This window comes from Bison bison, unplaced genomic scaffold (genome assembly GCF_000754665.1).
Source record: "Bison bison bison isolate TAMUID 2011002044 unplaced genomic scaffold, Bison_UMD1.0 scf7180017864153, whole genome shotgun sequence".
In the NCBI taxonomy this organism is placed as follows: Eukaryota; Metazoa; Chordata; class Mammalia; order Artiodactyla; family Bovidae; genus Bison; species Bison bison.
The window spans coordinates 145,285-157,947 of record NW_011494725.1 but is presented as its reverse complement, the minus strand read 5'-3'; the positions used below and the strand labels follow the sequence as shown (position 1 = coordinate 157,947).

Below are 12,663 nucleotides of genomic sequence, written 5' to 3'. Positions count from 1 at the left end.
AGCGGCGGCGGCGGCCGCGGCGTCTTTAGCGGCCCCCAGTGCAGGATGGTGCTGGAGGCGGCGGCGGCGGCCGTGGTGGCGGCGGCGTTGTTGGCGGTAGCGGGCGGGGGTGCTGTGGCGGCAGTGGCGGCGGCGCCCGCGGGTGGTATAAAATGGCGGATTTCGAGGAGTTGAGGGTAAGCGGGGGCGCGGGAGTGGAGAGCGGGAGGCCGGCGGGGGGGGGGGAGGGAGGGGAGGGGAGGCGGGGAAACCGCAACGTCGCCGGCTGCCACCTTCTTGTTTCGCGGGGAGCGGTTGGCGGAGCCCGGAGCCCCGAGCCTGGCCGGCGTCCGAGCAGGCGCCCGCGCGGCCGTGGGGGAGCGCTCGGCGGCGGAGGACGCGCGGGCCGCGCAGGGGTGGCGGGCCCTGGGGCCCAGGGTGAGCCGACCCGTGGGGTCCGTCGGGGGTACGCACACCTGGCGCGAGGGGCCGCGGCCGCTCCCGCCAGGGGCTCGTGGGGACCCAACTTCCCCCATTTATTTTAAGGGATGAAGTCGGGAGTAGGGTTTGCTTTTCCACCTTCGCGAGGGGTGTACGTGTCTGGCGATTCCTCAGTCTCCGGGCCACTCACTTGAGTGGGAGGCTGTTTTCGGAAACGTGAAGTTGCTTTTAGAATTCTCCCTCTCCTTGGGGTGATGCTGCTGTTCAGGACGATCTGTCACGAGAAAGGCCCCTTCCTCCCACCAGTGCTCCTTGCACGTCTTGGAGAGGAGCGTCGTCTTTTGGGAATCCTGCCTTTCGTCATCGGCCTTAAACGTTGGTGTTTTTCTTAGTACTATGGGTAAGAACTCCGCAAAGTCTGTGTTGTCATGAGAACAAGGTCATAACTTTATTGTTGATACGCTTGTATTGTAGAGTAGAGGTTTGAAATGGGCTGTGTTGCGGTTAGAATGGAAAAGATATATATATATATTTTTTTTTCCCCCCCCGAAGCTGATAACCTTCAAAGCCCTAACTGAAACAGAATTGTGATAAACGAGCCAAATTTTTTTTTTTTATGGACTGTTGAGTTACTGACGGCATAAATAAGATCCTTAAGGACGGAAATCTGATTAAAAAATAAATAGTCTTAAAAGAACGGATGAATAGAAACTTTTAACTGCGATCAGTTTGCACAACATAGACGTGTGTTGTTAGCGTTACTTTTTCAGAATAAGAAAGTGGAATCTGGCAAAAGATTCAGTGTGTATGTTTATTACGGAATTTGGGAGTGGGGTGTATTGGGGGAAGGGATGTTGGCGGGTTACCTGGCTGGTTTGGTGAACATCGGCAAAAGAACGTATTCATGGCTCTGATCTAAAGGTAAATTGTTTTGGTTTGAATAGTGCCTGTCATTTTCTCTCCAGCTGTTTCAAAAATTACTTAATTCCCAGTGAAAAGTATGTTAATACGTTTTATGCACTATGCTAGTTTATACAGAGAACCTGATACTAGGTAAAGGGTGTTCATATGGTTAAGTGTAAGGGTGAGTCTCAGCTGTAGAGCTAATAACACCTGTAGAGCTTTTGAAACAACAAGGCCTGAGCCTCATCTGTAAATTAATGCATTAGATGTAGAGTGGATTGAGGATACTGAAATTTGTGGTTATTTGTATCTGCAATATTGTCTTAGTTTTTGTGTACTAATGGGTATATGTAACTTGTCCTCTTCTAAGCTTTTTTTGTTGTTGTTGATGAAAACTTTCCCAAGACTTGTGTTAGACTTTTACAAATGTTGGTCACAGCTTAATAAAAAGTGGAGAATTTATTGGTGAAAGGCAAAAAGGGCTTCCCTGGTGGCTCAGTGGTAAAGAACCCATTTGCAGTGCAGGAGATGGCGTGTTCGATCCCTGGGTCAGGAAGATCCCTTGGAGAAGGAAATGGCAGCCCACTCCAGTATTCTTGCCTGGGAAATCCCATGAACACAGGAGCCTGGCAGACTCCAGTCCACGGGATTGCAAAAGAGTAGGACATGACTTATCAACTGAACAACAATGGAGGGCAGAAAAGGCAGTCAGTGCTTATAGGTTGCAGTGGAACCAGGAACTGGAAAGTGGTTGAAAACCAAGATTTTTCTCTTTCTGTCTTTATCTCCCCTTACCTCCCTCCACTCTCGTCTCCAGCCCTCAGCCCTCTCTTCTCTCCCATTTTATTTTGTGGATCATCATCATCATTTTTTTTTCTGTAAATTAGCTGTCTTTGCTTCCTACACTTGGTAGAAGATGGCCCCTTCCTGACAGGTTGCCTTAGGAAACAGGAAATTTTTCAGAAGTGAGGAGGGTATGAGCTATGCAAACACTGAGTTATCACCCCAGATTTTGCCATACTGCTTAATAGCATCGTTTGCACTTAAAGATGTGCTGTAGCTCTCCCTCATTGTAGACTCCTTATTGCAACCTTGATGATGATGGTGGCAGATATCCATTATAATAAAGTGCTTATTATGTGCCTGGCTCTGGTTTCAGAACTTTACATACATACTTATTTAAATAGTTCTCACAAAAAGTGAGGCCCAGAGTGGTTGAATAACCAGACGGAAGTCGCACAGCTTGATACTGGGAAGACCTGGGATTTTTAATTTAGGTCTAACTTCAGAGTCAGCGCTCCTCAGAGTCTAAGCTGTACTGCTCTGTCCAGTTTCCTTCAGGTCTATGGGGTGTCCCCTACCTGTCCTCCAGTACTCTGTGAACTAAATTGAATGATAAACAATGATACCCTGCTTATATGACATAATATTGAGGGGAAAACCGGACAACTGGCTAAAAATCGAATTAGAAAGGAGGAAAAGAGGAAGACACATTAAGTGTTTTCTAAATGGTTTCTGAATCAGAGTATATTTTGACGATCAGAGGGATAGTGAAGTAAATTCTCGGACGGGGAAAAATCACAGGCATTGGTTTGTTGCCTAAATTCTTGGCTGTAGAGGAAATGGCCAGCAGACCTGAATGTTGCATGTTTGGCTCATAATGCCACTCAGAAGATTTCCTTTATCTTTGTCCATTATGACTCAGGGCCACTTCCTAGAAGCCCATGTCACAAGAGCAGGTCACTGCTGGCTAATGCTGGTGTCTCCTGTACAGAAGGTCCAGAATTTGGGGAAGGAATTTTGGGAATTTAGACCTCACTGTGCTTCAGTGACTCCTGTGCCTTTGCTTTTCTTGGGGGAGGGGCGTCATTTGATGGGGCCACTCCTGTAGACCCTTAAGAGGCTGCCTGACAATTTCCGTTTTTGAGACTGTCTTGTGGGCCAGTACTAGAACTCTTGTCCAGTCATGGCAGAGTGTGACATCCCTACATTTTGCCTCTTGCAGTTCAGGTGACCAGCAGAATACCAGCACACTCCCTTCAGTTCTTAGGGGAGAGAGGATCTGATTGGCTGAGCACTTAAGCCAGGAGATGAGGGTCATATTGGGCTTCCCAGATGACTCAGTGGTAAAGAAGCCTGCCAATGCATGAGATGCCAGGTCAGTCCCTGGGTGGGGAAGATCCCCTGGAGCAGGAAATGGCTACCCATTCCAGTATTCTTGCCTGGCGAATCCCATGGACAGAGGTACTTGGAGGGCTACGGTCTCTGTTCACAAGGAGTGAGACAGGACTGAGCAACTAAACAACATCAACAAACAAAGATGATTACAATAATGCATCATGTGTTAGAAGCTTTCAAGGTGCTGTTGTTCAGTCGCTCAGTCGTGTCCGACTCTTTCAACCCCATGGACTGCAGCACGCCAGGCTTCCCTGTCCTTCACCATCTCCCAGAGTTTGCTCAAATTCATGTCGGTGATGAATCGGTGATGCCATCTAGCCAGCCACTCCTCTGTCGTCCCCATCTCCTGCCTTCAGTCTTTCCCAGCAGCAAGGTCTTTTCCAGTGAGTTGGCTCTTTGCGTCACATGGCCAAAATATTGGAGCTTCAGCTTCAGCATCAATCCTTCTAATGAATATTTAGGATTGATTTTCTTCAGAATTGACTAGTTTGATCTCCTTGCACTCCAAGGGACTCTCGAATCTTTTTCAACATCACAGTTTGAAAGCATCGGCAGTCAGCCTTCTTTCTGGTCCAACTCTCACATCCACACGTGACTCTTGGAACAACTAGCTTTGACTGTATGGGTCTTGGTCAGCAAGGTAGTGCCTCTGCGTTTTAATACGCTATCTGGGTTTGTCACAGCTTCTAAGGAGCAAGAGTCTTTTAATTTCATGGCTGCAGTCACCTTCTGCAGTGATTTTGGAGCCCAGGAAAATAAAGTCTGTCACTGTTTACATTATTTTCCCATCTATTTGCCATGATGTGATGGGACCGGATGCCATGATCTTCATTTTTTGAATGTTGAGTTTTAAGCCAGCTTTTTCACTCCTCTTTCACCTTCATGAAGAGGCACTTTGGTTCCTCTTTGTTTTCTGCCATAAGGGTGGTGTCATCTGCCTAGCTGAGGTTATTGATATTTCTTAATTCCAGCTTGTGCTTCATCCAGCCAGCATTTCACATGATATACTCTGTATGTAAGTTAAATAAGCAGGGTGACAGTATACAGCCTTGAGGTACTCCTTTCCCAATTTGGAACCAGTCTGTTCCATGTCTGGTTCTCACTGTTGCTTCTTGACCTGCATACAGGTTTCGCAGGAGGCAGTAGGTGGTCTGGTATTACTGTCTTTTAAGAATTTTCCACAATTTGCTGTGATCCACACAGTTGAAGACTTTATTGTAGTCAATGAAGCAGACATAGATGTTCTTCTGGAATTCCCTTGCATTTCCCATGATCGATGGACGTTGTCAATTTGATCTCTGGTTCCTCTGCTTTTTCTTAATCCAGCGTGAACATCTGGAAGTTCTCGGTTCACGTACTGTTGAAGCCTAGCTTGGAGAATTTTGAGCATTACTTTGCTAGCATGTGAAATGAGTGAAATTGTGTGGTAGTTGGAACATTCTTTGGTATCGCCCTTCTTTGGGATTGGAATGAACACTGACCTTTTCCAGTCCTGTGGCCACTGCTGAGTTTTCCAAATTTGCTGGCATAATGAGTGCAGCGCTTTCACAGCATCATCTTTTAGAATTTGAAATAGCTCAACTGGAATTCTGTCACCTCCACTAGCTTTGTTTGTAGTGATGCTTTGTAAGGCCCACTTGACTTCACACTCCAGGATGTCTGGCTGTAGATGAGTGATCATACCATTGTGGTTATCTGGGTCATTAAGGTCAGTTCTGTGTATTCTTGCCATCTCTTCTTAATCTCTTCTGCTTCTGTTAGGTCCATACCATTTCTGTCCTTTATTGTACCCATCTTTGCATGAAATGTTCCCTTGGTATCTCTAATTTTCTTGAAGAGAGCTCTAGTCTTTCCCATTTTATTTTTTCCTCTATTTCTGTGCATTGATCGCTGAGGAAGGCTTACTTATCTTTCCTTGTTATTCTGTGGAACTCTGCATTCAGATGGGTACATTTTTCCTTTTTCCCTTTGCTTTTCGCTTTTCTTTTCTCAGCTATTTGTAAGGCCTCCTCAGACAAGCATTTTGCCTTTTTGCATTTCTTTTTTCTTGGGGATGGTTTTGATCACTGCCTCCTCTACAATATCACCAACTTCCGTCCATAGTTCTTCAGGCACTCTATCAGATCTGATCCCTTGAATCTATTTGTCACTTCCACTGTATAATCGTAAGGAATTTGATTTAGGTCATACCTGAATGGACTAGTGGTTTTCCCTACTTTCTTCAATTTAAGTCTGAATTTGGCAATAAGGAGTTCATGATCTGAGCCACAGTCAGCTCCTGATCTTGTTTTTGCTGACTGTATAGAGCTTCTGTATTTTTGGCTCCAAAGAATATAATCAGTCTGATTTCGGTGTTGACCACCTGGTGATGTCCATGTGTAGAGTCTTCTCTTGTGTTGTTGGAAGACGGTGTTTGCTATGACCAGTGTGTTCTCTTGGCAAAACTCTGTTAACCTTTGCCCTTCATTTTGTACTCCAAGGCCAAACTTGCCTGTTAGATCAGGTATCTCCTGACTTCCTACTTTTGCATTCCATTCCCCTGTGATGAAAAGGATATCTTTTTTGGGTGTTAGTTCTAGGTCTTATAGGTCTGCATAGAACCATTCAAATTCAGCTTCTTTGGCACTAGTGGTTGGGGCATAGACTTGGATTACTGTGATGTTGAATGGTTAGGTCTTCATGCTATGCTATGCTAAGTCACTTCAGTCGTGTCCGACTCTGTGGGACCCCATAGACGGCAGTCCACCAGGCTCCCCCGTCCCTGGGATTCTCCAGGCAAGAACACTGGAGTGGGTTGCCATTTCCTTCTCCAATGCATGAAAGTGACAAGTAAAAGTGAAGTCGCTCAGTCGTGTCCGACTCTCAGCGGCCCCATGGACCACAGCCTAGCAGGCTCCTCCGTCCATGGGATTTTCCAGGCAAGAGTACTGGAGTGGGGTGCCATCGCCTTCTCCTTTAGGTCTTCATAGAACCTTTCAACTTCAACTTCTTCGGCATTATTGGATTACTGTGATGTTGAATGGTTTGCCTTGGAAACAAACAGAGATCATTCTGTTGTTTTTGAGGTAGCACCCAAGTACTGCATCGTACTCTTTTGTTGACTAGGAGGGCTACTTCATTTCTTCTAAGGGATTCTTGACCACAGTAGTAGATAGTCATCTGAATTAAAATTGCCGATTACAGTCCATTTTAGTTCACTGCTTGCTATAATATTATGTTCACTCTTGCCATCTCCTGTTTGACCACTTCCAATTTGCCTTGCCAACAAAGGTCCATCTAGTCAAAGGTATGGGTTTTCCCGTAGTCATGTACGGATGTGAGAGTTGGACTGTAAAGAAAGCTGAGCGCTGAAGAATTGATGCTTTTGAACTGTGGTGTTGGAGAAGGCTCTTGAGAGTCTCTTGGACAGTAGGGAGATCCAATCAGTCCATCCTAAAGGAGATCATTCTTGAATATTCACTGGAAGGACTGATGGTGCAGCTGAAACTCCAATACTTTGGCCACCTGATGCGAAGAACTGACTCATTGGAAAAGACCCTGATGCTGGGAACGATTGAAGGCGGGAGGAGAAGGGGACGACCGAGGATGAGGTGGTTGGATGGTATCACCGACTCGATAGACATGAGTTTGAGTAAGCTCCGGGAGTTGGTGATGGACAGGGAAGCCTGGCTTGCTGCAGTCCATGATGTTGCAAAGAGTTGTATGTGACTGAGCAACTGAACTGAACTGAACTGAGTTTACCTTGATCATCGACCTAACATTCCAGGTTCCTATGCAGTGTTGTTCTTTACAGCGCTGGGCTTTCTTTTCACCACCAGACACAGCCCCAACTGGGCGTTGTTTCCACTTTGGCTCAGCCTCTTCATTTCTTCTAGAGCTGTTTCTTTGCTCTTCTCCAGTTTACTGGGCACCTACTGATCTGGAGAGTTCATCTTTCAGTGTCCTACTATCTTTACGCCTTTTCATACTGTTCATGGGCTTCTCAAGGCAAGAATGCTGAAGTAGTTTACCGTTCCCTTCTCCAGTGGACCGTGTATTGTCAGAACTCTCCATCGTGACCTGTCCACCTTGGGTGGCATGGCATGGCTATGAGCCATGAAACTATGAGCCATGAAACTATGAGCATGGCATGGCTCATAGTTTTCATTGAGTTAGACAAGGCTGTGGTCCATGTGATCAGTTTGGTTAGTTTTCTGTGATTGTGGTTTTCATTCTGCCCTCTGATGGATGAGAATAAAAGGCTTGTGCAGGCTTCTGATGAAAGGGACTGGCTGTGGGGGGAAATTGGGTCTTGCTCTGGTGGGTAAGGCCATGCTCAGTAAACCTTTAATCCAGTTTTCTGTTAATGGGTGGGGCTGTGTTCCTTCCCTGTAGTTTGGCCTGAGGCCAAACTATGGTAGGGATAATGGTGATAATGACCACCTCCTTCAAAAAGACCTATGTCAGCACACTGCGGCTCCCAGGACTGTTGTAGTCAGTGCCTCTGACCCTGCGGCAGGCCACTGTCGACCCACGACTCCTCCAGAGACTCCTGCACACCCGTGGGGAAGTCTGGCTCAGTCTTTTGTGGGGTCACTTCTCCTTTCTTCTGGGTCCTGGTGGGCATGAGGTTTTATTGTATCCTCCAGGAGTCTGTTTCCCCAGTCCTGTGGAAATTCTGTAATCAAATCCCACTGGCCTTCAAATTCAAATTCCCTGGGGGTTCTCAGTCCTTTTGCTCGATCCCCAGGCTAGGAAATTTGTTGTGGGCCCTAGAACTTTGGCAACAGTGCGAGAAACTTCTTTGTTACAATTGTTCTCCAGTTTGTGGGTTGTCTGCTTGGCTTACCTGGGCTGGTCTCATGGTGACCTCCTCCAGGAGGACTTCGGCCACTTGCCGCGCCTCCCAGGTCTGCATTCAGAGCCCCCGTCCCTGCGGCAGGTGGCTGCTGACCCGGGCCTCCACAGGAGACCCTCACACACTCAAAGGCAGGTCTGGCTCAGTCTCCTGTGGGGGGTCACTGCTCCTTTCCCTCCATTCTCGATCGCACAGGGTTTTGTTTGCACCCTCCCAGCGTCTCTGGCGGGTCTGAGATTTGATTGTAAATGTGTCAGAGAAGAATTTATTCAGTTCAACTGTTGCTTGTTGAAAGTGTTTATGTTGTTAGGAGGTTGTGATTTATTAGGTTGGTGCAAAAGTAATTGTGGTTTTTCTTTGTTGAACTTTGACATTTGATACTGGAATACGTTCTTGAATGTTGTGATATACATCATTTTAATATGTATTTCTTGCTGTATTTTTTTTGCTAATGACTATTACTTGCTGTTTATTTTATATTTATTTAGACTATAGAAATAATGTTAGACAAAAAGCAAATTCGAACAGTTTTTGTTATTTGAATTCAAAATTGGTCATAAAGCCTCAGAGGCAACTTGCAACATCAGCAGCACATTGGGTCAGGCAGCTCCCAACGAGTGCACAGTGCAGTGCTTGTTCGGAAGTTTGGCAAAGCAGACGAGAGCCTTGAAAACGAGGAGGGCAGTGGCCAGTCGGCAGAAGTAGATGACGACCATCTGAGAGCAATCCTTGAAGCTGATCCTCCTACAAGTATGCAAGAAGTTGCTGATGAACTCAGCATTGACCACTCTATGGTCGTTGAGCATTTGAAGCAAATTGGAGAGGTCATGAAGCTCCGTTAGTGGGTGCTGCACGAGCTGACTGCAAATCAAAAAAAATCGTTTTGAAAAATGTTGTCATCTGTTATTCTACAAAGAGTAATGAAAGGTTTCTCAATTGGATTGTGATGTGCAATGACGAGTGAATTTTATACAACAACTGGCAGCCAACTTAGTGGATGAACCGAGAAGCTCCAAAGCACTTCCTAAAGCCAAACTTACATCAAAAGAAGGTCAGGGTCACTGTCTGGGGGTCTGCTGCCTGTCTGATCCACTGCAGCTTTCTCAGTCCCTGCGAAACCCTTACATCTGAGAAGTATGCTCAGCAAATCGATGAGACGCACTGAAAACTGCAGCGCCTGCAGCTGGCACTGGTCAACAGAACCGGCCCAGTTTCCACTACAGCGCCCAACTGCGTATCGTACAACCAGCGTTTCAAAAGTTGAACAGATTGGGCTATGAAGTTTTGCCTTATCTGCCATATTCACCTGACCACCTCTTGCCAACCGACTACCCTTTTCTACACTTGTCGTCTTCAAGCATCTCGACAACTTTTTGCCAGGAAAATGCTTCTGCAACCAGCAGGAGGCAGAAAATGCTTTCCAAGAGTTCGTCGAATCCTGGAGCATGGATATTTATGCTGCAGAAGTAAACAAACTTATTTCTCATTGGCAAACATTGATTGTTGATTGTGACGATTCCTATTTTGATTAATAAAGATGTATTTGAGCCTAACGACTTAAAATTCATGGTCCAAAACCGGAGCTACTTTTGTGCCACCCTAATAGTTTGTGAATTAACTAACTAGTTGTGATTAATCTGGAACACGCTCAGACAGTCTGGTGGCCTGGACCTTTGTCACCGCTGCTGTCCTGCTTTCTTCCTCCAGAATAGCCTCTAGGAGGCAAGCGCAGTGGTGGAGGAGAGGCAGAATAGTTGTCGTCTGAAGTCCTTCATCTCTTCAGCCAGAGCACCCTTTCTACCCTTGTCTTCTCCAGTTCCGTAATTTCAGTACGCTACTGGTGCGCTCCTTAAAAAGGTCCCTGTTACGATTTAACCTGGTCAACCTACTCTTTGCACTTCTCCCAAGGTTGCGGGTGGAGTGGGATCTATTGTAGTGACTTTTTTTTTTTAAGGTTGTCTCATGTATTCCTCATCCCCTTCCTTTTGTGCACGAGAGTTATCTTTTGTGTGTCAGAGAATGAGAATGAATGTGTTTGTAAGAATCTAGTGAAAGAGCCAGTGATTATCACTTAATAGATACTAGTACACCAGACACAGAAAATCTACTCAGAGGCTTAAGGCTTAAGTAATTCTGTAACAGAAGATTTTCTGCCTAAAAGACTTGAGTATTTGGTTCCTTACTTGCCATCCTGGTACCTTTGGGTGCTCTTGGGATACAGAGGGAAAATGGGAAGTTAGTGGGGAACGAGGGTGTTGAGGTTAGAGGTCCTCATCCCTCCAAGTTCCCGTCTATTGGGCCAAGAAGTAGACTAATACAATAGACGTAACAGAATCCGCCATGTAACTCAAAGCGGTTATTAGTGGACACAACTCAATTTCCAGGAGGGCTTCCATTTGAGATCATATTGATGAAAGCAGATTCAAAACCAGATATTTAATTTAAAGTGAAATAGATAATTTTTCATAGTAAACCAGGTATTCTTAGCTGTAGTAGACCTTTTTGTGTGTTTGCTCCTTAGGTCAGCACCATCTCTCTGGTATACATGAATATTTATTCTGATAAAGGTGACATTTTTCTAACCATTAGATCCTCCAGATGTTTGTCTTTTGTCAACATTTGTGCCTTTGTTTTCCTGAATTGGATCTTAGCTATTAAAACATTTTTTTTCTTGCAATATAATTGTCATACCATAAAATTCAGCCTTTTAGTGGTTGTGGTCAATTTGCAAAGTTGTGCAGCTGTCACCACTATTGAGTTTCAGGACATTTTCATCACCCCAAAGAAACCCATGTCACTGTCAGTCCCTTCCTGTGTTCTCCTTCTCCCAGCCCTCAGCATCTACTGGTCCACTTTGGCTCTATGGATTGGCCTATTCTGGACATTTCCTAGTAACACAGTGTCACATGTGGCCTTTCTTGGAAAGAATCATGGGATTTCTTTGACTTAACATATAATCTTTCCAGGTTTGTTATTGTAGCATGTATCAGTACTTCTTTCTTTTTTATGGTTGACTAATATTCTGTTGTACGAAATATACCACATTTTGTTTGTTCTTTCATGAGTTTATGTACATTTGGGTGATTTCCACATTTTGATTAGTGTGAGCATTCATCTCTAAGTGTATAAGTCCTGTGTGGACATAATGTTTTTGATTTTCTTGGATAGACACCTAAGAACGTAGTTGCTGGGTCATGTAACTCTTAAGTTCTTAAGAAACTGTCCAACTCTTTTTCCAACTGCTACACCATTTTTCATTCCTACCAGAAATGTATATGTTATGATTTCTCCACATACTTGACCTCATGGATGTGAAGTGGTATCTTGTGGTTTTGGTTCACATTTTCCTGGTGACTCGATGTTGAGCATGTTTTCATGTGTTTATTGGCTATCTGTACATCTTCTTTGGAAAAATGTCTATCCAAGCCTTTTGCTCATTTTTTAAATTGGGTTATTTGATTTTTTTATTACTGTTTATGTTCTTTATATATTTGAGGTATAAGTTCTTTGTCAGATATATGGTTTTCAAGTATCTTTTTCCTTTTTGTGGACTGTACTTCATTTTCTTTGTTACATACTTTGAAGCACAAATGTTTTGAATTTTATCTGTTTGTTCTTTGTTGCTTGTGCTTTTGATGTCAAATCTAAGAAACTATTGCCTTATGGAGTGTCAAAGATTTATTCCTGTTTTCATCTAGAGTTTATAGTTTTAATTTTTACATATAGATTGTTTATCCGTTTTGAGGTAATTTTTGTTTATGGTGTGAGGTGGAGATAAAATTTCCTTTGCATGTGGATATCCAGTTTTCCCAGGATGATTTGTTAAAAATTCTTTCCCTATTGAGTTGTCTTGATAGCTAGACTTTTTATTCAGGAATCTGAATTTAAGAAATTCACAACTGAAGTAAATGTGATATGAAATCAATTGGTGTCATAGTCTAAACTGTCCTATATGAATGTTCATTTTGAATCCACTAGTGGCATGCCAATTTCCCTAGAGTTTTTTGAAACAAAGGTTTTTTTTTTTAATGTGTGACTTCAGCGAACAATATAAACTTAACAGACGTTCAGAGCTCTCCATATGATTATTCATATAAGTCAGTAAAAAGCAGATCTAGATTAAGAGCTTTTTTTTTTAATTGGGCACGCATAGATTTCAACTGTATGACCTTAGACATTATTTGACTTTTTTCCCCAAGTTGGAAATGGTTTAATATTTTAAAATTTCTTATTTCTTTTTTTCATCTTTTTCTTTGATTCTTTTTTTAAATGAAAGGGCAGAAAATGTTTTAAAAAAAATTTCTTTCTTAAGTCCTGATATTACT

General features: G+C 44.0%; 1 protein-coding gene across 7 annotated transcripts in view; it reads left to right on the top strand.

Moving 5' to 3' along the window:
• The window catches only part of PIAS2 (protein inhibitor of activated STAT, 2), a 107,258-nt gene continuing 94,595 nt past the window's right edge, over positions 1-12,663 (top strand). For 6 of the 7 annotated variants that reach the window (XR_825360.1, XR_825359.1, XM_010840956.1 and 3 more), the window contains exon 1: positions 1-176. Coding sequence is in view for 3 of the 7 variants with exons in the window: in XM_010840956.1 (XP_010839258.1) it covers positions 153-176 (24 nt within the window). In the remaining 4 variants the exon portion in view is untranslated. Of the gene's footprint in view, positions 177-262; positions 418-12,663 lie in introns of those variants that run through there. The other variant, XM_010840955.1, reaches the window with a different exon arrangement.